Here is a 23,956-nt window from a genome sequence, read left to right as displayed (position 1 = left end):
AAGTGCTACAGAGGGTGGTCAGGATTATTGGTGAAACATTAATTTCTGCATCTGTCTCTGCTTGGCTCTCTCTGCCAAAGAGAACACGAAAAAGATATAAATAAAATGTAATTCCCAGTTGCCGTGCCGACATTTAATGTCCTTTTTGTTATTATTACAAACGTCCTTCTATGGCCGTTGTAAATACACGATTGGATGCAGTTTTCATCACGCCATCCACTGAGCGGCCGAGGTGACGTGTCAGTCTTCGGTTCAGCCAATAGCATGGAGGGAGGAGAGCAGGGGTCACACGGTACCGCTGCAGTCTGACAGGGGAGGGGCGGCGGACTTCACCCTGCAGGGATCGCTCTGTCTGCAGGCAGTCACTTTACCTGTTTGGACTCACGAGTACTCATGGCTGACCTCCAGGTATGTATAAAGAAGGCAGTAGGAATGAAACTGCCGGTTTATAGTCCGCCGTTAGCCGGCGCAGAGGATTTGGTGCGTTTCCGTTGTGAGAGCACGGCACACAGATACTGTACTGCTGTTGTGTGAATGGTCTTTAGCTGCTAGCTTAATGAACGACTGTTTGGTGTATGCAGAAAGTCCACGTGCTCAGTGCTTATCTGTCAGTGAGACCGGGTTGATAGACGTCCCCGAGGCTAATAAAGTCCAGCTCCACGTGTCGGGTTTGCATTGCGCCTGCATGTAATGTAAAGTTCACAAATGACCCGTCAGGCCACGGCACAGGGTTTTAGTGTGGGCGTTTAAACACTGCAGGCAGACTGTCCACCCTGACCTTGGACCTGCAGCCGGTGCAGGAGTTCACGGTGTGGAGTGGAGAAACACTCTCCGTGGAACAATGGCTGCGGGTGGAGCAGAGGTCCTCCCGCAGCCATTGTTACAGCGTTTCCTCATCATATCTGCAGTGGTTGGCCTGCAGTCAGCGGACCAACCTTTGTTCTACTGTTGTGAAGCACGTGCTGATTTGTGGTCTGAGAGGTGCTGTATGAATAAAATTGTACTTATTTCACAGGTTTTTGTTGCATGGAGGGTCCAAGTGAATCAGTTAACTCATTCAGTAATACTGATTTTCAGATGCAAATGAAGATGATGTGAGCAAATATTAGATAAAAACATGTGTAATGCAAGCTGGGGTAAAATAGTGTTGTACTGATTAATTGCCAGGTTATAACACAGCTGTTCACTGACTTCTGCACACATGAAACATCCAGATGTAGATACATAGATATAATGTAGTCAGGCTAGTATTCAAATTTAGTGTTACCTCAGGGGTGACCAGTATTATAGTCAGTCTTCTAAATTGAGTGCTGTCATGAAGTTGTCGTCCTGTCCGAAGGCGAAGTTTGATGGAGCAGCAGCTGAGGTCAAGCAGCTGAAGGCTAAGCCAGCTGATGAGGAGATGCTGCAGGTCTACGCACTGTTCAAGCAGGCCACCGTGGGCGACGTGAACACAGGTGAGAGGTGCACACTGTAATCAGCACTATCTTATATGAACTATTAACATGCACTTGTGCACTAGAATGCAACTTTTATTGGCATACATCGCCAGCACAGATTTTATGACAAGCTAGTTCAGCTGTCGGTGCAGGTGATTTGAAACAGACTTTTGACCAGGTCAAAATAAAGTGGGCGTGTCTACAACAAGAGTATCCGAGTCTTTGTAGTATTATGTCTTCAGGTGTGTCTGAGGCAAATAATAATCCACACAATGATCCCTGATGATAAACTGCTTGTGTCATGGCATTTTATAATTTATCTACATGAGCAAACTTATACTTACACAGTTCAAATATCAGCAGGTAGCTTTGAGTCATCAGTGTCAGTTTATTGTTTATTTCTTTTATTCTGAAATTTAAATATAACGGTGTTGTTGCTTAAGCTTTTGTGGTGTAATATGATGTAACTCCACCACCTTTGCCCTGTACTGAAGACACCCACTGTGGGTTAAATGCTTACAGTACGAGTGCTGCTTACAGTGTGCTTATCTCTGAAGCTCGTCCAGGTATGCTTGATTTCACTGGGAAGGCTAAATGGGACGCCTGGGAGAAGCAGAAGGGTGAGTAAGAATGTGGATTTGTCTACACACACATTTATATTCTGGTCAAAGCATTTTTGAAATAATTCCACGGCTTTTGTTTACGTAGGATTTCCACTGTCAAGTCTTGAAATGTGAAATTTGATTTAGAATTTTAATGCCATAAAATGTCTTAAAATTCTAAATCAAATTTAGAATTTTAAGACAATTTTAATGCCATAAAATGTCTTAAAAGCTAATTTATACCTATCAAATCTCCATTTGAGTTATAACTGAGGCAAGTTTTAATATTTTATGAAAATCATATCACTGTATCCACAGGGTTTGAGCTAGCAGTTGATCACGTGGCTGAGGTACCGTCAGGCTGGGCTCAGAATTTCAGCTGTTAGCTACTGGAATGGACCGCTAGCATCAGTCTGCTAGCATCAGTCTGCTAGCATCAGTCTGCTAGCACTGTTCAGTACTTGTGATACTGCCAGCCTGTGAATTTTTTCTGGCTAGAACCCTGATCCAGCATTCTTGCATTAGCATTCTTGCATTAGCATAATATATTACATACTATCAACGACTGCAGGTGCGAAGCATTAATGCTATAGGCTCTGTTTCACCAGGTGCATTAAGTCATTTACAGACCGCTGTGATATTGTTGGTTATATAAACAGTCAGTCACCACCAGCTGAAGTACAGCAGGCAGCAGCTGTCTCCAGTTTATCAATGCGAATGGAAAGATTTCAGGGTAACCATCTGTTTTCAAAAATCAGCCATTTCTTTCATATCGTTGGTGAGTATCGGTCTTATGATGGAACTATCGGTCATCCTGATCCAAGTGCTTTAATTAAGTACCAGATTAAAAATGTAGTCTTTGAGAATTACCATTTATTTTTCTGAGCTGCACGTCCCAAATATTGATGATCCTGAGTAAAACTGGTTACATGTGTATGCTCAGATGATTTCTACCTGGGCTCTTCAGGGTTGGGAGCCCTTATGGGGATGAATGGTTCCAGTTGAAGCAACTAGGGGTGGACAATTACAGCCCCAAAATTATATCACAATGTTTCAAGAAAATTTGTGGTAATGATATGATATAGAAAAAAGAAACAGTGTTTTACTGGTGATTTGCAGACTGCAGCATTTATTAGTACAAACAGAGTCTGCCCTCATTTGCCAATGAGCTGCTTTCATTGACACGCTCTTCCACAGCAGCTGGTTCACACTCAGTGGAATAGTAGTGACACAGCAGTGCATCCAGGGACATGCAAATGTAAGCACAAAAGTAGATTTTCTTAACTCACCGGGAGCCTCGAGGTAACCAATCGTCACTATGGTCACCAGTCAGTACCACACGTACTAGTCGGTCAGCTTAATTATTAAGATTTTAATTGATGCTGTAAATGGTTGTCCTAAATGTTATGTAATTTATTTATATTAAATATAAATAAATTATATTGTCTTAATACTATAAAATATTTTTTTCCTCAGGCTGGTAAAAATAATCAAACTTTTTTGGGCTGGACACTGAATTATTAACATAAATTATTAATATCTGCACCATTACAACATTAGCACCAAGAACCATCAAAGCACATATGCGTCTTTAAAGGTTTACAGCCACACACACACATGAAAACACACCAGCTCTGCGTCATGCAGGAGCTGCAGTGCTGTCAGCTCTCGCTTTTGCCTCCTGAGAATCTAAGAAGGCCTTCCAAGCAGAGATGAGGCTCTTTTATTTTAGGCCTAATTTTATGTTGTATGCATACCTTTATATATTTTTGCATTTGAGAAAATATCAGATTTTAATATGGCACATAAACACAATGAAATCGAATATGCAGTTAAACTAAACATTGGTTTCAATTTTAGAAATTGCAATGAGCAGTTTATTTCAAAAGACTTTTTCTCCTAAATATTTACTATTGCTCATTAACAAAAGTATTTCTTATCCGATTACTTGATTAATTGATGGAATAATTAATAGAATACCGGATTTATTAAAATAATTACTAGCTGCAGCCATACATAGGATGTTGTATGCTGGGTCAAGCTTTTTAAGCCAGTCATTTCCTGCCATGTTTCTGCATCAGTAATTTAACTGCAGCTGAGCCTCTGCTTAATTCTGAGCCATACATCACCAGCTGCTGTACGTCGTGCCTTCGTAGCCTGACTGTATTCAGCAGTGTTTCTTGGGGTTTTTATTTTTTTGCCTCAAGTGTTGAAGCACGTTTGTTTCCATCTTCAGCAGGAATGGCTACAAAGCTTTGTGATGAGTTGAAGGTTGTTGAGTAAAACAACTTTTCAAGATCCACAAATTCATTTAAATTTACATACATTTCCACATCTCTGTGCTGATCCTGACCACCTGAACTGCCTCAAAACACAAACTAAAGATATTAAGAAGGTTCAACTGTCCCCACTGACTTGTAAATGAATAAAATTTATACATCTTAGGCAGGGAAATGAGCAGGATCACCACCAGATGTCGCCCACAAAGTCACCTTCAACTTGAACGTGCATATTCTGTCATATTCATTATTTTATAAATAAGCACCAATTTAGTACATTTTGTTAGCTCAGCTGTAGCCTTGGCGTCAGTGGCAGCGTCTGTTCCACAAAAACTTGAACGTTGGCCATAATTTGAATCCTGTGACCTACAGAGTTCATTTTCACACTATAGATGCAGCCACTAAAAATCTCAGATGAGTTCAAATCTTGGCCACCTTGATTTAAGGGTAAAGGTCAGAGGTCAGCTTTTCTCAAAATCTTGACCACAATAACAATCTCATAGATGCATCTACTAAAAGTCTCAGACGAGTTCTGCTCTCGTGCAGCACGGTGGTGTGGTGGTTAGCTCTGCTGCCTCAGTGAGAAGCTCCTGTGTCCACCTCGGCCCGGGCCTCTCTGTGGGGAGTTTGAAAGTAGTTTATGTGGGGTCTCTCCGGGTACTCTCTCCCACAGTCCAAACACATGCACTTAGTGGGGTTAGGGTAATTGGTGATTCTAAAGTGCCCACAGGTGTGAATGGGTGTGCGTTTTTCTTTGTTAGCCCTGTGATGGGTTGGCGACCTGTCCGGGGTGTACCCCGCCTCTCGCCCTATGACAGCTGGGATAGGCGGCCTAAGTGTGTGTGTCTTTGGACTGTGGGGGGAAACCAGAAAACCCGGATCAGTACTGGCAGATACCCAGTGCCAAGGTATCCCTATCAGATCAGATTTGGATTGGTGCATTCCTCATCATTTGTAGTACCTTTGAATATTGCACACCCTACTCAGCTGCATCCTGCCCTCCTTCAAGATCACCGGTCTCCTTACAGTGGTAAATTTGACAGTTAAAACTATGAGCGGGTCCTTATGACAGCAAACATGACAAAGAGCAAAAAGCAGTGCTAGCTTATTCATTAAATTAATGTCTTTCTTTGCTATAATGCATTTTTGATTTCTGTCAGGTAAGAGCAAAGAGGATGCGATGAACGAGTACATCAGCCTGGTGGAAGAGCTAAAGCAGAAGTATGGAATCTAACGTCTCATGGTGACAGCTGCTGTGTGGACTGAGGCCACCACCACTCTCCATTCCTACACAATGAAAATGCCTTAAAACCCAACAAGTGTCCTTCAACAGCTGTGAACACTTGCTGGTTTACCTGTGGGGTCCCAGTGAGGTCCAACTCCCAAGTAGTAGAAATTGTCCTCAGCTCACCATGAAATTATACAGAAATTTCAGTGTTGTGTATCTGCAGAAGGTCCTGCCATTTCAATAAAACGTCTCTTTAAAGTGTGGTGTTAGGTCTACAACTTTATTTGAATAGTAGTGCATTATCTAAAAAAGATGAGGTAACAGTCCATTAATTTTATTGACTTTATTATTCCATATGAGTGGTTTTCTTCCCGGTGCTAAGGACTGGGTGGAAGGAGAAATCGGTCTCTATTGCTTCAAAAATCAATGAAATCTTTGCTTTTTTTTAATCTGGAAATGTACCACCAAGCCTGCGCCAGATTACAAATGTTTGATTTTTGAAGCTAGATCTGGCCTTGGTATTATCTCTGTATGTCAGAAGTCTTCTTCCTAAACTGGGATTTAGTGAAAATTTGAAGGAAAGCATCATATACTGATCTTCTGATCATTTTTTGTTAAACGCCCCAGAAAAGGTGGTGCTGTTGTAATTAATATAAAAACAAAACTTTTCAAGGGTCAGTTTGTCACTATTGTAGATTACTCTGCCTCAGTTTTAAATCTACATGTGATACAATCTCAAAAAATTGAAGTTCTGCCTCTCAAAAACCACTAAAAGACTCAATGATCCCAAGAAATTCTGACAAATAACTTTTTCTGATGGGGATATAACCATAAATGAGATGCCAGCGTTTTTTGTAAAAGACCTGTAGGAGATCTGCCTTTGTTGAGCGGAGGGGATCCCTCACACGTGTCACTGTGTGTTTTGCCTTTTAGCAGTCATCAGTCAGGGTTCAGAAAACGGCACAAAAATGCTCTGCTGCGCTCTTTCTGGGTTCATCAGCTGACCTTTAGTAACCAGACTAGACAGTATTGGTTTATCTGTGAACGTATTCAATATCAGGCGTATTTGTTTCTTTACTTAGTATATTATGTGTATTGTAAAGTGGTGTAAACCTTTGTGTTTTGGCAAGGAACTTCCTCACAGCACAGACAGCACCAGTGTGTAGTGATCAGTATAACTGCCTTTAATAAGATACTTGTAATTTTAGCGTGGCGTTCCTCTACTAAATCTGTGGCCTAACTTAAATTGATCCGACCTTTTACAAAAATATTCCCCGCAATGTTTTTTTCCCCAGAATATTTTATTTTCACAGCCATCAGTGATTCCTATACAAATAAACTTGATGTGTGTAAATGGACTCGTGCTCATATAGTGCTTTTCTACTATAGCTGAGCACTCAAATACAACCCATTCACACACACATACATTACAAGCACTGTTTTCTGCTTCAGAGTACTTTCTAACATTCACAGCAGCGTTTGTACTTCCTGTGAAGGCTGAAGAAGTTCAGCATGCCAGCTGAAATTCTCAGCAGCTTTTACAGGAACACCATCGAGAGCGTTCTCACCAATGGCCTCACGGTCTGGTTTGGGAACTGCTCTGCACATGACAGAAAGGCTCTTCACAGGCTGGTGAAGACTTCCAGATCTATCTCAGGAGTTGCCTTACCATCACTGGATCAGGGTCATCAGAAGAGCACGGAACATTATAAAAGATCCAACACACCCACAGCACAACAGCATGGCCTCTTTGCACTCCTGCCACCAGGGCGGCGGTATCGGAGTGTGAAATCAAGAACCACAGGCCATTGTGAACTGCCACCTCTGACTGACACACACACACAGACTGCTCTACTTTGTATTTTGGACTGCAGATTGCGCTATATGCATATGACACTGCTGTACCACTGTGCAAACATACTTCATTTACTGCAGCTTCCTCTATACAATCTACCTCGTGTATATAAATTGTCTATATTTTCATATTTATTATTATTGAGCCAGCAGAAGAAGAAGTGCAGAATAAGAATTTTATGGTTCAGTGTAACTGTTTACTGTGCACATGACAATAAAACACTCCTGAATCTTGACTTCACATAACAGTTGCATCAGAGAGCAACTTGGGGTTCAGTATCTTGCCCAAGGATACTTTAGCATGCACACTGGAGCAGCCAGGAATCGAACTGCCAACCTTCTGATATTGGGTGACCTGTTCTACCAAGTGAGCCACAGCCACCCTGTAAATGTGACCCATGTGTCACATTTTCTGAATAATTAAGGTGCTTTGTATTGTGGGTAAAGACCCTACAATAATACAGAGAAAACCCAACAGTCAGAACGACCCCCTATGAGCAGCACTTGGTGACAGTGGGAAGGAAAAACTCCCTTTAACAGGAAGAAACCTCCAGCAGAACCAGAGCTAAACAATAACTGATTAAATGCAGAGTGGTGTATTAACACAAATTATGCATTTGTATCATCTTGCTAAGATTATTGCACTGCCTTGAGGATATACACATTTCTGGAGCTTGGGTTTATATATCAGTTTATTGATTAAACAGAAAGACATGCCAACAATTAGTTTCAGACTTGTTAAATATCTATCTAAAAACTTTAAACCTTTACAACAACAAAAGTGCATCCAGTATCTCCTCCTCTTCCTCTCTGATTGGTTCTGTCCATAGTGAAACCTCAGTGACCAGGGCTCCTTGTACTGGCTCATATTGGTTTCTTCACATCAGTAACCACGTGTGATTAATTTTGAGTTGCTGTGTTTAACCTCCTGAGACCCTGCGTCCACATATGGGGACATTACATTTTGGCTTTGCTGCACCTCATACTTCATTGTGCTCAATAGTATTTTATACTTTGTTAAGTCGTGTTGTTTTTGTTGAGTTATGCTATAAAATAATCCCAGTGTCCACATTTTTTTCTCACAAAAGTATGTAACAAAATGCAACTTCCTGTTCAAAGAGGAAGCTTAGTATATATACACATCAGGTCCATGTAATCACAAATATCTAGGAGAAATTGAAAATGCACTGCAAACAGGAGCTCAGGTCTCAGGAGGACAAGTTGAGACAGCTGTGCTTTCACTGAGTTCCACTTTTGCTACCTGTGCTTACCATTATCCAACCATCACAGTGCAAAATGTGTTTTAGTGAGTCAAAATGTTTGCAAGTTGTGTCTAACAAGGTGAAAAGTGCTTAAGGTTCTGCCAAAAACGTGACCATTTCAGTAAATGGGTTCAGGGCACTGAGCATTTGGTTCAGACAGCAGGGTTTAGTGTTTTGGCAATTGAGAAAAACCGTATTGACTTAAATTATCTCCTTCACACCTCCAAGCAATACAAAATACTGAGAAACATTCTTGTTCTCACACACAGAAGAGTCAGCCACCCAGACCTTGTATATCCCAGCTTCTTACCAAGCACACTGCTGCTCATAGTCTTCAATCGGACTCAGAACCTGCTGGTTGTTCTTCATGAGACTGAAGACTAGGAGGAAGGAGCCTTTCTGTTTCAATCTGACTCTCAAAAGTCAGTTAAAAAACTTTTTTTTTTTTAACCAGGCTTCTTGTTGATGGTTTTACTAATTTATTCTTGTTTTTATGGCATTTAACTTTTACTCTATTTTGTGTACAGGTCTTTGTGACACTTGTCTGTGAAAGTTGCTTTAAAAATAAATGTTAACTTACTTTTGGTTTACCGGACACAGCCACTCCAAAGAATTCCAGCTCCTCCAAACATCTGTCTGGTCTTTTTGTATTGATGGGCTATAACCAACAAAGACTGACATCTGCACAGATTTGATAGTATAAATCTCTGGCTCTCTTCCACAGCATGTCTTTTTTTCTCAGCCCCCCCTCAGCAGATGACCCCCCCTCCCTGAGCCTGGTTCTGCTGGAGGTTTCTTCCTGTTAAAGGGAGTTTTTCCTTCCCACTGTCACCAAGTGCTGCTCATAGGGGGTCGTTTAGACTGTTGGGTTTTCTCTGTATTATTGGAGGGTCTTTACCCACAATACAAAGCGCCTTGAAGCGACTGTTTGTTATTTGATGTTATAAAAATAAAATTGAATTGAATGATTAAAAAAGTTCTCTAGTAAAGGCCAAAATTACTTTTTACTCAAAACAGATTTATGGTCTTTTTTCCCCACAATATTTATCTTTACAGTCAATTATGAAATAAAAATCACTTTTTTTCTCTTGCTAACAGCAAATATCACAAGTTCTGCAAAACAGAGACTTGTAACCAGAGCAGCTTGAAAAAGTTCAGTCTTGAAATTGAAACATCAGATTTAATGTTTGGTTTTGAACAACAGGCAGAGATTTTTCAGGCTTTAAGACTTAAAGGCCACACTGAGCATTGATAATCCTCCTTGTCCCTCACACAGAGATTTCTTTAGTGTCTCTGACTCTTTTGATATTACACACTGTAGATGATGGAACATTCAAAAATGTAACAACTTTACATTGAGGAACATCATTCTGAAAGTGTTCCACAATATTTATATAAGCAGTCCAGTTGTTTTTGGTATGATTCCAGCCTTGTGTGTTCCTCTCCCAATGTCTGAGACATGTTGCTGCCATCAAAGTCAAAATGAGCAAATATTTTCCAGGAAACTACACATTTTCTCAGTTTAAACATTTTATGTTTTCTATGTTGTCTTGTTAATAAAATATTGGATATGAAATTTGCAAATTATTGTATTCTATTTTTATTTACATTGTAAAAAGCTTCCCAGCTTTTCCAGAACTGGGATTTAAGTCCACAGCTGACCCTTTTAATGCCCACAGCATCATCAGTTTCTGGACAGTAAAACAAGCAGTCAGTGCAGCACAGTGTGTCACCTGGGATGATCCAACCAGCTCCAACCATGCCAAACCGATCCAAACTGATCCATTTTGATAAATCAAACTGCATCAACACTGAGCATGTAAAGAAAACAGTGAATGTTTTTACATGTAAATATCAACATGTGATTAAATAACATCAGAACTCTTTGTGGACGAGAAGCTGTTGTTTGATCGTGTGATGCATTCTAGTTCATGTACGAGACTGCGATGCCTGTTTTCTGATACTGCCTGAACCAGACTATAACATCAAGGATCCACATCAGGCACTGTAATATTTATACACACTGGTAGGAATCAGGTGACTGTAACGCTGATCTAAAACATATGCTGAGTAATGATCAATCTGAATTCAGGCTCCTGTGTGAAGCTCAGTGAGCTCAGTGTAAGATATCTGTGTCCATCAGAGAGACGCTCTGCTGAGATATGTTGCTGTGGGGGTGGGAGGATGGTGTTGTCACAGCATGCTCGTGTGAAGCCCTGCTGAGACCTCTCAGGAGCGAAGAGGAGGAAGATATCAAAGGGAGAATGGCAGAGATGCTATTTGCTGCTGACATGTTGCTGAGGAAGCTGCTGGACTGAGATGCTGCTGAGCTCTGTCTCTGCTGACTGCTGGAGGTGGAAGCTGAAACACAGGATGAAGCAGCTGATTAAAGTGGCAAGTGAAAAAATGTAGCATCACCTGCTGAGTCTCACTGTCCTGACAAAAACATTTTAAATGAGTCCTTTAGTCTAATTATGCAGTGGCTATTCCAGAAACATTTAGTGTGCATGTGATAAGACAAAAATTCTGTAATAGCTGATTTATCCATGATAAATCACAATGTCCACGAAAAAGAAGAAAAATAAGCCTAAAAGGCAAAAAAGTCGGAATTATGCATTTATTTCAGCACACTGTGATGTCAGTGTGTGCTGCTGTTATTACTTAAATTCAGTAAGGTGTCAGTTCAAGTAATTAGCTCTCTGATTTGCTTTCCCCACCTGTCAGTCTCATTTTCACTGCAGCTTGTGTTCACATTACTGTGGTTGATTTGATGAGCACTGTAACAAAGAACCATGAAGTAGTTAAAGTGCTAAGTCAAGTTGTCCAGGCACTCTATTTTTATAGCACCTGCATGTTTAATAAAAATATGTATTTTTGGCACCAATATATCAATAACTGTATCTCAAAAAGACAAAATACAGGTGTGTTCAAACTTTCTGAGAACAAATCAAAGGCTGTACAAGTTCTTGTTCTTCTGCTTTGAAACCCGAGCTCTGAGGTGTGTGTTTGAGGAGTGGGAAAGACGAGCTGTAGCAGGCAGTTTGAAAATTACGAGTCTTATCTTACCACAAGGTGCTCTGAGCTGCTGATGCTGACTACTGATGGGAAAGCCAGTTTGAGAAAGACCCACAGCGCCTCCGTGATCCTAAAAGTGAGCAAGACACCAATTATAAACTTTGGTTAATTGGGAAGCAGCTGACAAAATTCAAAAATAGAGAGAGAGACTCTGTGGCTTCTACCTTTCTGTCTGAGCAAAAACTATACTTTTAAATACAGCCAGATAAATATAAATTCACTTTTATTTATATTTAAGTGAATTTATATTCACTTAAATATAAATTCACTTGATTTGGTGTTATTTATATAACACCAACAGACAGTCCCTTCAAAGCAAATGCAGAGTTTGCTCAACAACATCATGGTCACAAAAATCTGGCTTTTTGCAGTGCAAAGCGACATTAACATTAGCAGTTAATGACAAAGCCTCTTTTCCACCAACGGGGTTCCGGTGCCCGTGCCAGTATTTGAACTGTTCAGCGGTTTTCCCACCGCGAATGCACTCGGTGCTCGGCCGAAAAACGGGTTCAATACCGGCCCTGCAAACTAGCTGGTCCTGAACCAGGAACGCGTGCCGAAAGCGGCAGAAGGGCATGACTCTGCCGTCTCAACATCAAGTTTTCTACCATATTACACGTGTATTACAGGAGAAAAGTGAAGCGATTTTCACAGCTGTGAATCAGGTTGGGCTCTAAGGCTGAACTTGCTGCTTTGTATCAGTTCATATCACAGATAAAAGGACACAAAGTGCGTACTTGTCGTCTTGCTCTAATCGCTGTCTGTGTTTCCCTCTGTGCTGCACACAGATGCTGCAGTAGTTTGCTTTGGACCCTAAAACGTATTTGCAGCACAGAAAGGGGAGCGTGTTCTCCCACGTTCGTGCGCTTCGGCTTCGTGTCCAGACGAGGACCCGCCCACACTCATACGTAAAGGATCAGCTCACAAAGCGTGGTGGAAACGCGGGCCCGTTCTTAAGCATTTTGCCAGTTCAGTGAAACCAACACCAGCACTGACACGAGCACCGGGTGCACCTCGGTGGTGGAAAAGTAGCGTGCATGTTCTCCCCGTGTTTGTGTGGGTTTCTTCGGGTACTCTGGTTTCCTCCCACAGTCCAAAGACATGTAGTCAGTGGGGTTAGGTTAATTGGTGATTCTAAAATGCCCGCAGGTGTGAATGTGAGTGTGAATGGTTGTTCATCTGTCTGTGTTGGCCCTGTGACAGGCTGGCAACCTGTACAGGGTGTACCCTGCCTCTCGCCCTATGTCAGCTGGCATAGCCCCCCCCCCGCATTCTTTTGGTCACTACCCAAAGCTCATGACCATAGCTGAGGGTAGGGATGCAGACTGACAAAATCGACAGCTTTGCTTTCACACTCAGCTCCCTCTTCACCACGACAGACCACGAATGCCTTCTCCAATCGGTCTGTCAATCTCCCGCTCCCTTCTCCCGTCACTCGCTAACAAGACCCCGAGATACTTGAACTTCTCCACCGGGGGCAGCAACTCGTCCCTGAGCTGGAGAGGGCACTCCACCCTTTTCCGGCTGAGGACCATGGCCTCAGACTTAGAGGTGCTGGTTCTCATGCCAGCCACTTCACACTCGGTTGTGAACCGTTCCACTGGAGGCCACCACCTGATGAAGCCAACAGGACTGCATCATCCGCAAAAAAGCAGAGATGAGATTCTGAGGCCACCAATGCGGAAGTCTTCCGCCACCTGGCTACGCCTAGAAATTCTGTCCATAAAAATTATGAACAGAATCAGTGACAAAGGGCAGCCCTGGTGTAGTCCAACACCCACGGGAGACTTGGAGTCCAACTTATTGCCGGCAATACAAACCAAGCTGTCACTGCAGTTGTACAGGGACTGAATGCTCCCACACCACCCCACATAGGACACCCTGAGGGAGGCAGTCGAATGCCTTCTCCAAGTCCACAAAACACATGTAGACTGGATGGGCAAACTTCCACACACACTCGAATATCCTCAAGAGAATGAAGAGCTGGCCCAGCGTTCTGCAACCAGGACAAAAACTGCATTATTCCTCTTGAATCCGTGCGAATAACGGACGGACCCTGATTTCTAGAACCCTGATATAGACCTTACGGGTGAGGCTGAGGAGTGTGGTCCCCCAATAGTTAGAGCACACCCTCTTGTCTCCCTTCTTAAAGATGGGGACCACCACCCCAATCTGCTTATTCAGTGGCACTGCCCCAGATCTCCACGCGATGTTGCAGAGGCGTGTCAACCAAGACAGCCCTACAACATCCAGAGCCTTCAGGAACTCAGGGCGAATCTCGTCCACTCCAGAGGCCCTTCCACCAAGGAGTTGTTTAACCACCTCACTGACCTCACCTCCAGTGATGGGCAACTCCTCCCACACCCGAGTTTTTGCTTCGGACACTGTCTCAGCCATGTTCCGCTTGGCCTGCTGGTATCCATCAACTGCCTCCAGAGTCCCACACACTAACCAAGCTCGATAGAAGTCCTTCTTCAGCCTGATGGTTCCCTTCAAGCTGAAGGAGAGCACCATCTGGTTTGGGGGTTACCACCATGACAGGCACCAACCACCTTACATCCACAACTCTGAGCAGCAGCATCAACAATGGACTCAATGTCCTCAGCCTCCCTCGGATTACTGTCAAAGTTCTGCCGGAGGTGGGAGTTGAAGATCTCACCAACTGGGGCCTCTGTCAGGTGTTCAAAGCACACAATATGTTTAGGTGCACTGGGTCTGTCCAGCATCCTCCTCCGTCACCTGATCCAACTCACCACCAGGTGGCAATCAGCTAACAGCTCAGCTCCTCGCTTCACCTGTGTCCAGAACATACAGCCACAGATCTGATGATACGATTAAAAATCGATCATTCATCTGCAACCTAGGGTGTCCTGGTTGCCACGTGCACTTATGGACATCCATATTTTCAAACATGGTGTTCATTATGGACAAACTGTGGTTTGCACAGAAGTCCAACAACCAAACACCATTCAGATCAGGGTTCAGATCAGGCAGGCCGTTCCTCCCAATCACACCACTCCAGGTCTCACTGTCATGTGTCATTTCACGTGAGCGTTGAAGTCTCCCATTAGGACGATGGAGTCACTGAATGGAGCACTCCAGAGCACCCCATCCAGCGACTCCATGAAGGGTGGGTACTGTCATTTGGCACATTAGTCCAAACAACATTCAGAACAGTAAATGTACTAGTTCTTATATTGCACTTTTCTACTCTAGCTGAGCACTCAAAGCTCAAAGAACACGTTCCCTCGCCCGAAGGTGCAGGGTAACAACCCTCTCGTCCACCGGTGAGAGCTCCAATGAACAGGCAAGGGGATACAAAAATACCCACCCCAGCTCGCCGCCTCTCACCGAGGGCAACTCCAGACCGGAACAGAGTCCTCTCCAGGAGACTGGTTCCAGAGCCCAGGCCATGCGTTGTGGTGAGCCTGACTATATATAGCTGGTATCTCTCATCCTTCCGCACTAGCTCAGGCTCCTTCCTACCAGAAAGGTGACATTCCATGTCCCAATAGCCAGTTGTGAAATCCAAGATCCTCAACTTGACAACAGCAAAAATTTGAGGTTTACGACAGAACTTTACTGACCAGTGAGTGATATCACAGTGGCTCTGTCCATATTTGATTTAAAGAGTTTATGCAGCCAAACTACAAAATGCATCAAGTGTCTGTTTCGCTCTCTCTCACATATCTTAAACCCAGTGCACAGAACAGCTCTGCAACCAACATAGTATAAGGGAAGGAATTTAAGGTTTATGTCACTAAATCCTTATCTAACAGTGAGGGCTCTCCTTCTGCACCTGAGTTGATGAGGAAAGTGTTGATGCAGAACATTATGTCACACCATTAAACTTCCTCATATAAATCATCATCATTTCACCCTGTTGGACAGCTATGTCAAACTTTGTCATAATTGCTATATCATTCATTTTCATATAATGTGCTGCATTTGCTTTTTTGTGTTTTGTTGTATCTCTCTGTTGTTTTACGTATTGCATAGTTTTTATGTTTTATGCTTATATAGTTTGACCTGGGTCTGTGGCTGTAAATTAGCAGTTTTGCTAACATCCAGCATACATACAACTTCCATTTCTATCCATCCAGTTTAACTGCTTGCCCTGTTCCAGCTGTCACAGGGGAAGGGCGAGTGCTTGGATACACCCTGGACCTTTCTCCATTCTATTGAAGGGCTAACAATGTAATTTATGTCTTAAAATTTCTTTTACTGATGCTCATTAACATGCACTGTCCCTGTTAAATTAATTAATTAATAATCATTCTTGTGTTGTAGCCAAAATAAAAGGATCTTTGACCACCAAATTCTCCAAGTGAAAGATCTTACCCAATTTAAAGAAACTCCTGCACAGCCTTGAGAGAGTGAGAAATCACAAGAATGAAACAGAAACCGCCTGAGTGCACAGCTACCTGCGCCATAATCACTGACCTGAGCCTGGTTAAGGCAGGCCTGCAGTTTCCGTTTCGCCCTCCACCTGGCCACCCTCAGTCTGGTCTTCTCTCGACGCTCTCGCACCTTCAACACAACACAACATTTTTCAGGCTGAATTTATGCCATTACAAGGTGACACCGATACTGTACACATCTCAGATTTTTTTTTATGTGAATATACAGAAAATTTCTGTCCTCAACAATTTGAGGTGGACTGACCAGATCTGCCAGCAGCGGCTGAGGCAACGATTTTTCCAGCTCTCTGCGTCTTACGATGTTTTGTCGACGGAGCTCGCTCCTCCGCATCTTGTATTCTTCATAAAGGCTAAGGTCTTTAGTCCAGGGCCGTACTGCCTGCCGAGGTGGGACACTGGGTGGCAAAACCACTATAGAAGGCAAAGAGACAGCTGACTAAGACGCTGAATTGTGAGTTGTGAGGCCATGCTAACAAGGAGGTTAGGTACAGCAATATGTAAGATCCTCCACTTAATGTTATCCTTTAGTTACTGTAACAGGAATCAACACTTTTCTTTTTTTACCAAGGAGCATTAGAAGAACTTTCCTAAGTCATTAGTAGCTCTTACGAGGTGTGATCACGAAATCCAGAGAACAGGTCAAAAATCAAAATACCAATCATTTTAAATTTGGCAATGCTCATCCTGACATTGCTGCCATTTCACACCAGCCCCTGAAAATCCCATTCAGACTCTTTCCACTCTGGAATTTCACTGCAGACTCAAACTTCAGCAGGGAGCAAACATCCACCTGTGATTCAAACTGACCTGAATTTAGTTTGAAAGATGAGAGCTGGTTCTGCAGCTGTGACCAAGTGGTTTTTCCACAGTTTACAGTTGAAGAGTCCACATTTTCAAGCCTGAATGTGCTCCATCAGGTGAGTACAACTGTTTTATTTTCTTTTGTTGTGAATTGTGAAAGTCCCAAAATGAGACGTATATGCAAAATTCCTTCAAGTGTCTGAGGAAAAACATTCAGCAAAAACAAAGTAATTTCTGATCAAACCAACACAGTCTTTGCTTGTCACGTGCCCTATTTGCCTCCCTGTGAATATCCACTTGAAAATCAAGTTGAAGAAACGCTGCTTTGGCACACAGACAGAGATCCAGTTGGCATCACAGAGGCCCATGTAGAAGGGAGCAAAACAGGACTTCTAAACTAGCAGCTACTCTGAGCAATTGAGAAGAGCATGAGATGATCCTGCACAAGAGACCAACTGAATACCAGGTTTTTAATTTTTATAGTCCAAGTTCAAGTATGTCCATGCTGGAGAGCTATTCCCATCCACACACATCTACTCACAAGTGCTTGGTCCAGCTGAGCTGAAGGCTGCTGTGTTTATCTGGCTTGTTGGAGAACTTGGGCACTCAGTCACTGACCTTTGACCCTGGAGATAGAGACAAAAGCATTAATTCTACTCAACAGTCTGCATTCCTGGAGTTCCCCGGGAGTTGTCTAAAATGTCCTTCGGTCTGTTCTGAGCTTACAGACATCAGTACAGTCCAAAGACATGCATGTTTGATTAACTGCTGATTCTAAAATGGGTGCAGTTGTGGATGTGAGATAATAAAGCCTTAAAGTGCATAAAATAATGTCTGCAGATGACTAAGTAAAAGTGCTTTGTAAGACTAGGAAAGCTCTCTGTGAACGCCGGTCCACTCGCTCAGTGTTTGTTAACATCAACAAAGTCCAAAAATGGCCATCAGTCATCAGTTTGACTTTGAAAATGAAGTAGAGGAAAGGTGTTCCTATTATTAAGGACTTCTGAAAAGGGTCCTGCGGTGCTCACAGAATCCACTTGGACTTAAACAAGACTGCTTCACGGGGGGGGGGGGGGGGGGGGGGGGTCCCCTCATAAAAATGATTCAGGAACCAGACTGTGGTATATAGTCTGTTAGAGTACATATTAATTATTACTGCTGTCAATGTAACATTTATAGACAAAACGCTGAACTTCAACTAAACAAGTTAAGAACTTAAACAGGTTAGCACCACCTTCACAGGAACACGGGTCCCTCGGTCCCTAATTTTAATGAGTGTGACAGTAGACGGGGAAAAGAAAGAACCTCTTCTTTGAAACTCAGAAATGGGGACTCAGCCCTGGTGGAAGATACTCTCTGAGTGCCCCTGTAGTTCTCAAATTAAATTGTGGCTAAACGGATCATTTGTTAACAAAAATAATTTATGTTCTTGAAAATTGTGGCCCACAACTTTAACCTTACCTCCGATTCTGGTTGATGGACCTGCTGTACATGGCAGTCAAGCAGCAGGGTGGCCATCACCTCCTGTTCTTCCTCTGGCTCCTCTTTTATATAGATCACTTCCTTCTCTTCTACCTGCGGCTGCACTTCCTGCTTCACCTGCTTTGAAACAGGAGACAAAAATGACTTTGGACCAATTACAAATAAGTGTATTAGCCCTGAAATTTCAATTAAAGTTTCTATATTTCCACATGATTGAAATAAAATATGTATGTAAAGCTTTGTGTCTGCCTTGGTGTGAACAAATACACTTTTAGGTATGAAGAGTTCTATGCATCCAAGCCCTGGACTTTCAGATAATTTCTCCAAAGTTACTCCTGTGTTTCCTTGGCGGTAGGTTTTAGGTCATTTCCTTGTTAAAGTACTGCACAAAACCTTCACTCCAGCCTAAGATCCTGAGAATTATTATATGTTTCTGCTTCCATGATTCCCACGATCCTGGATAGTTACAGAAAAACACCTCCACAGTAGGTTACTGTGACTATTGTGACATTACGTTCGTGGTTTCCTTGACACCTACTGGGATTTCAGTCTTTAGTGCTCCAATGACCTGACTTTGTTTTGTCATCGGGGGGGTACTGTGTGTAGACAGATACAAAGTATCTTAAAGACTGTATACATCATATACAGAGAATGTGTGTTGTTACCTCTGGAGCAAAGGAGGACAGCGTGGAGCTATCCGCATAGGCAGAGTCATCTGGGGAGAGAGAGGGAGCCCCTGACTGCTGCCCACCATCCAAAGTCAGAGCCTGGGCAGGAGGAGGGGCCATGGCACCGTCCATGGCTTCTGTATTAGACTGCAGCGTGATGGCCCATTCACACTCTTCCTCCTCTTCGACTTCCTTACTCTGAGCTGGCTCTGAGCCAGGACAGAACAATCCTGCACCAACAACATGTATCGAGTCTAAGTTATCAGGGTACACTGTGTAATAACAATGGTGCTATGTCAGTCAGCCCATTCAGCTGACTGCCTTATGATGTTCTATGCCTTTTTGAATAACAGTAAAAATACAATAAAAATAAATCAATAATGATAATTCATCAACAGATGATTATTTTTGTTTTTCAATTTCTTTGGCAGTTTTTAAACATGTTGTCTTTACTGAAGGCTTAAAGAATGTAATCTTTGATTGGCATGTGCAAATCCACCACTGTGACGGGGGGGGTGTGGCTCACGAGGTAGGTCACCTGGAAGGTTGGTGGTTCAATTCCTGGCTGCTCTGACGTGTTCATGTGAATGTTAGACTTAAGTGAAGAAAAAGTGCTTGTATGAATGGGGTCAGTGAGCTGTGTTGTATACTGCTTTGAGTAGAAAAGCACTACATAAGAACCATTTACAATGTTAAACCTCATTGTTACTGACACCGGGGTACTGTGTGTACTGTGTATTATTTCATTACTGAAAAAATCATATTATGATTACAAGAAAACCAAACTGTTACAGTGCAGAGAGAACCAGACGGGCTCAGTGCACATCAGTCTCTAATTGGAGAAACCAGGGCTTCCCAGGCTCTCAGCCATACTTCAAAGGGAGTACTACACACACTTCATTTTTTTGTGACTTTCCCACAAGACGTCAAGTTCACGTCTTACAACAGAATACACCACAAACCTCAGTGGATATTAATGTGGAAATGAACAATGGCTATGCATTTTCCAATTGTAAGAATGTGTAGCCTCTACATTCAACTGGAAAAAAAAAGTTTTAATATGTGCGTCATAGGCTACATCTATCACCTGGTGCCTTATTCTCTTAAATTTCAGTAACAACAGTGGTACACATGCATTCAGTCATCCCACTACATACTTGTACTGCTGTGCAGAGACTCTGGAGCCGTGTTCCCAGTGAGCGAGGCAGGAAGCAGCAGGTCAGATGAGTCGGCCTGGGCCACATTTGAAGGGCAGGACACTCTAACTGGTCGCCTGTTTGTGCTCTGTGAAGAGGTGTATTCTGGGACTGGAAACATTAGAAGGAGTCAGGCCGAGTCAGTGGAAGAGCAGGACTCAGACAATTCATTGCTACTTACTGTTGCTGGTCGTCATCAACGCTTCCTCAGCAGGCCTGCTCTGAACTGAGAATGGTGACAGGGTCTCGGTCGGGGAAACACCTTCCTCACTTCTCTGTGTTTGTGGTAGGGTGGGTGGGTGGATCCAGACCAGGGTAGAAGCAGAGGCTCTCTGCTGCAGCTCCTCCTCCACTCCCTGCCTGTAGTACTTCAGCTTCAGCTCCGTGTACCGCAGCTTGGCTCGAATGTTGTCATTCTCCTTCTCTTTTTGAGCCTTCTCCCTCTGCAGCACCATCATGTCCCTCTTCATTTGCACCACTTGAGCCTTCAGCTCCTCAAATTTCACTCCAACCACTTTGAGCATCTCAGCCAGCACCGTCTCCACTGCTCCATTGACCGCTCTCTCAACTACATTTCCCATCTGGCCTCGAATCAGTGACACAGCAATGCTGACATCCATTTTCTTCAATGTTTAACCTGCAGGCACAACAGAAGTTTAATCACTGATCTATATTATTTTTACAATGGTCTAGTTCACATTTACACAGGTAAAACATTGAACATTTCTCCTCTATTCAACCTGAGTTTACCTGTAATAAAATGCACTATATATGCCTCTGTCAGAATGCCAAACCAACAATACCTCCACAGTGCCTAACCTCAAAGATATCTAATCAGGATCACGGAAACAAGAAGCAGTCAAAGCAAAAACTTGGCCTGACCATACGATAGCACTGCAAACAGAGCTTCTGAATGTCTATACAATGCAACAAGTTTAAAAAAGGTTCAGTTTCACTGACTTATACTACTGATGTATCATTCCTTATGCTGTGGACAGTATTTGTTTCAGTTTTGAGCAAATTCTATCACCAAACAGTACCTGGGTCAGGGTAAGTCACATCAATAAGAATATTTAATGCATCAATTAAACACTTTTTTTTAGCAATTTAGTCTTTAAAAAAAAAAAGCTTTTGATTCTCTTTCCAATGATACCAAGATGTTAAAAATTGAGACCCAGCTTATGTTCTCCTGTTTTTACTGACCAGGACTGAGCTAATTTGGCATTAGGTTCATTAGTACAGTATAACACACAGAAGTGATCCTGGTGCCATTGAAAAGGTTTTTAAGATTTTTCTAATGATATTAGTTTCATTAAAATGTATCCACTTTCATATTTTTGTCACATAATTACACCCTGGACAGGTCGCTGTTCTGTCGCAGGGCCATTCGCACTCACACGCACACCTATGGGCAATTTAGAATGAGCAGTTAACCTAATCCCGCAGTTTTTGAACTGTGGGACGAAGCTGGAGTACCGGAGGAGAACCCACGCAGACCCGGGGAGAACATGTAAACTCCACACAGAAAGGCCACAGCTAGATGGTGGTCCTTCTCATGCAGCTGACGGCATGGATCATCGACTACCTCACCAACAGACCACAGTATGTGAGGTGCCATGACTGTGTGTCTGATGTAGTAGTCTGCAGCACGGGGGCACCACAGGGCACGGTCCTCTCACCCTGTCTGATCAGTCTGTACACCTGAGACTTCAGGTACAATTCAGATCACTGCCACTACAGAAGTTCTCAGATGATACGGCCATCATCGGATGTGTATCAGATGGGAACGACCAGGAATACAGGGGGGTCATCGGTGACTTTGTCGGCTGGTGTGAGAACAACCCACTCCAAATCAACGCCAGCAAGATGAAGGAGATGGTCATAGACTGCCACCCCCTACAGCACCGGTGAACATCCAGGGAAAGGACATGGAGACAGTGGTCTCCTACAAGTACCTGGGTGTTCACCTCAACAACAAGCTGGACTGGACTTGATGTGTGTGTATATGTACATGTGTTTCTATTTTATTTTATTCTATTCTATTTTAGTTCATTTGTTTTTACTCATCCTTTTCATTTTTCTCTATACTGAGCTGCTGTAATGCGCAAATTTCCCCGTTGTGGGATCATTAAAGTTTTATCTTATCTTATTGTGAGGAAATAGCGCTAACCACCGCGTCACCACGCCCACCATGTATGCGCTGTTTAAATCAGTTAGAAAACTGGATCATGTGCACCTTGCATAAGTTGTAATTGCCTTTTATCCACACAGAGACCAAACTGTCGACAGGGACACACAGAGCAAAATAAATTAAGTTATTGGACACACTTTAACTCCACACACAAACTGACAGTTTCCACTCAATGGGAGCTGTACAGGCTGAGGTTATAACAGCACATTTCTATGTATCCGAGGTTACTTTAATTGCTAAGTGGAGTGAGTGAGAGTAACTGTCTCCTCTCGCTGTCAGCGCGGTTGAATGTATGAATTTCAGTTATCTTAGCTGCTAACATAACTTACATTCGTAGTTAGCTAGCTAGCTTCAGTTAACGTTAGCATTTTTATTGACTGTCAACACTAAGTTTCAGACAAACCTTATTAGGCACACAGTGGAACAGAAGCAGAAGCTTGTCACCCTCTGAAAAATGTGGGAACAAATTTTCAATATGTAGCATAGCTATAGTATTACATTATTACAGCAACAGAAGCGGATGCGATCTTCCTCTTGTTTCTGGCAAGTTGCTAAGGTGTATTACCGCCACCGAGTGGTGTGGAGTGAGAATAGCAATGGGCGTTGTGCAGCATTCCAAACCAAAAACACTCTTTGGTCCCTTTTTCGTTTTCAAAACAGAAAAATGAAAAACGGATGTTTTTTTTCTTCATTTCATACTCCAAATTACGAAGGAGTATTAGGGTCACATTGAGGAAAAAAGTGCATTTTTAGAATAAAGTCAGAATTTAGACAAAAAAGTCGAAAAGTGCAGATTAAAGTGGATTCAGGTCACACCACGTCTGCCCTCCAGAATGTCTTGTATTGAGAGTTTAGTGAGTTAGTTCTCTTTGGAACCAAAGAATAGGAAACAGAAAAAAGGCCCTTCTTTTTATTTTTCTCATACTGGAAAATTAACACTGTTGTCAAGGAAACTCAAGGCGCGTATTTGAGTTCATCTGATGCCACAAAAAAACAAAAAATGTATTTCTGGTTTAAGACAAATAAAAAGATGGACCGTTTTCCCGTTTCCTATTCTTTGTGAATTTATGGTTTGATTTTAACGGGGAAAAAATATATAATTAGTTTTACATTGTGTGGATTTGAAGTAAAAAATGAAAATGAAAAATGTTTTTCAATAACTGTTTTCAAAGTGTAAAAACACATGACCAAAAAGTACACGGACCTGAAATAGGGACAAATTTCACATATTTGCATCTAACCTAGAGGATGAGGCAGAATCATCTAAAATGAATTCATAACCACAAAAATGACCATAAGTTCAGTCATAAGGCAAAGTTTCTACATGACCACAGCACAGGAAGAACATGAAAATTCATGAGAAAAAGGCCCTCACTTTAGTTCAAACTACCAAAGGTTTTGGTGTGAAGCTACAGTGCTAGTGGTTAGTAGTGAACATGTGAAATTCACACAGTTAAC

General features: G+C 42.5%; 2 protein-coding genes across 4 annotated transcripts; one reads left to right on the top strand and one right to left on the bottom strand.

Moving 5' to 3' along the window:
- Positions 1-250: 250 nt before the first annotated feature.
- LOC115776675 (acyl-CoA-binding protein-like) lies at positions 251-5,806 on the top strand. The gene is made up of 4 exons (XM_030724408.1): positions 251-408; positions 1,340-1,457; positions 1,997-2,059; positions 5,481-5,806. Exons 1-4 carry the CDS (start codon positions 394-396, stop codon positions 5,552-5,554), a joined length of 270 nt encoding a protein of 89 aa, XP_030580268.1. The 5' UTR covers positions 251-393; the 3' UTR covers positions 5,555-5,806.
- A 4,018-nt stretch (positions 5,807-9,824) lies between these two features.
- Positions 9,825-23,096, bottom strand: LOC115776684 (uncharacterized). 3 transcript variants are annotated; one of them, XM_030724431.1, is made up of 11 exons: positions 22,902-23,095; positions 20,489-20,944; positions 20,269-20,418; positions 19,109-19,341; positions 18,423-18,563; positions 17,503-17,587; positions 16,405-16,571; positions 16,183-16,269; positions 11,731-11,809; positions 11,382-11,441; positions 10,884-11,025 (listed from the first exon to the last, which is right to left on the bottom strand). In XM_030724431.1, exons 2-10 carry the CDS (start codon positions 20,925-20,927, stop codon positions 11,413-11,415), a joined length of 1,410 nt encoding a protein of 469 aa, XP_030580291.1. In that variant the 5' UTR covers positions 20,928-20,944; positions 22,902-23,095; the 3' UTR covers positions 10,884-11,025; positions 11,382-11,412. The 3 variants fall into 3 exon arrangements, with proteins under 3 accessions (XP_030580290.1, XP_030580292.1, XP_030580291.1); XM_030724430.1 differs by lacking the exon at positions 11,382-11,441 and having other exon boundaries at positions 9,825-11,025; positions 18,423-18,560; positions 22,902-23,096; XM_030724432.1 differs by lacking the exon at positions 11,382-11,441 and having other exon boundaries at positions 9,825-11,025.
- Positions 23,097-23,956: the final 860 nt, after the last annotated feature.

Source organism: Archocentrus centrarchus, unplaced genomic scaffold, assembly GCF_007364275.1.
Source record: "Archocentrus centrarchus isolate MPI-CPG fArcCen1 unplaced genomic scaffold, fArcCen1 scaffold_36_ctg1, whole genome shotgun sequence".
In the NCBI taxonomy this organism is placed as follows: Eukaryota; Metazoa; Chordata; class Actinopteri; order Cichliformes; family Cichlidae; genus Archocentrus; species Archocentrus centrarchus.
The sequence above is the reverse complement of the archived record's forward strand: the minus strand, read 5'-3'. Positions and strand labels throughout refer to the sequence as shown.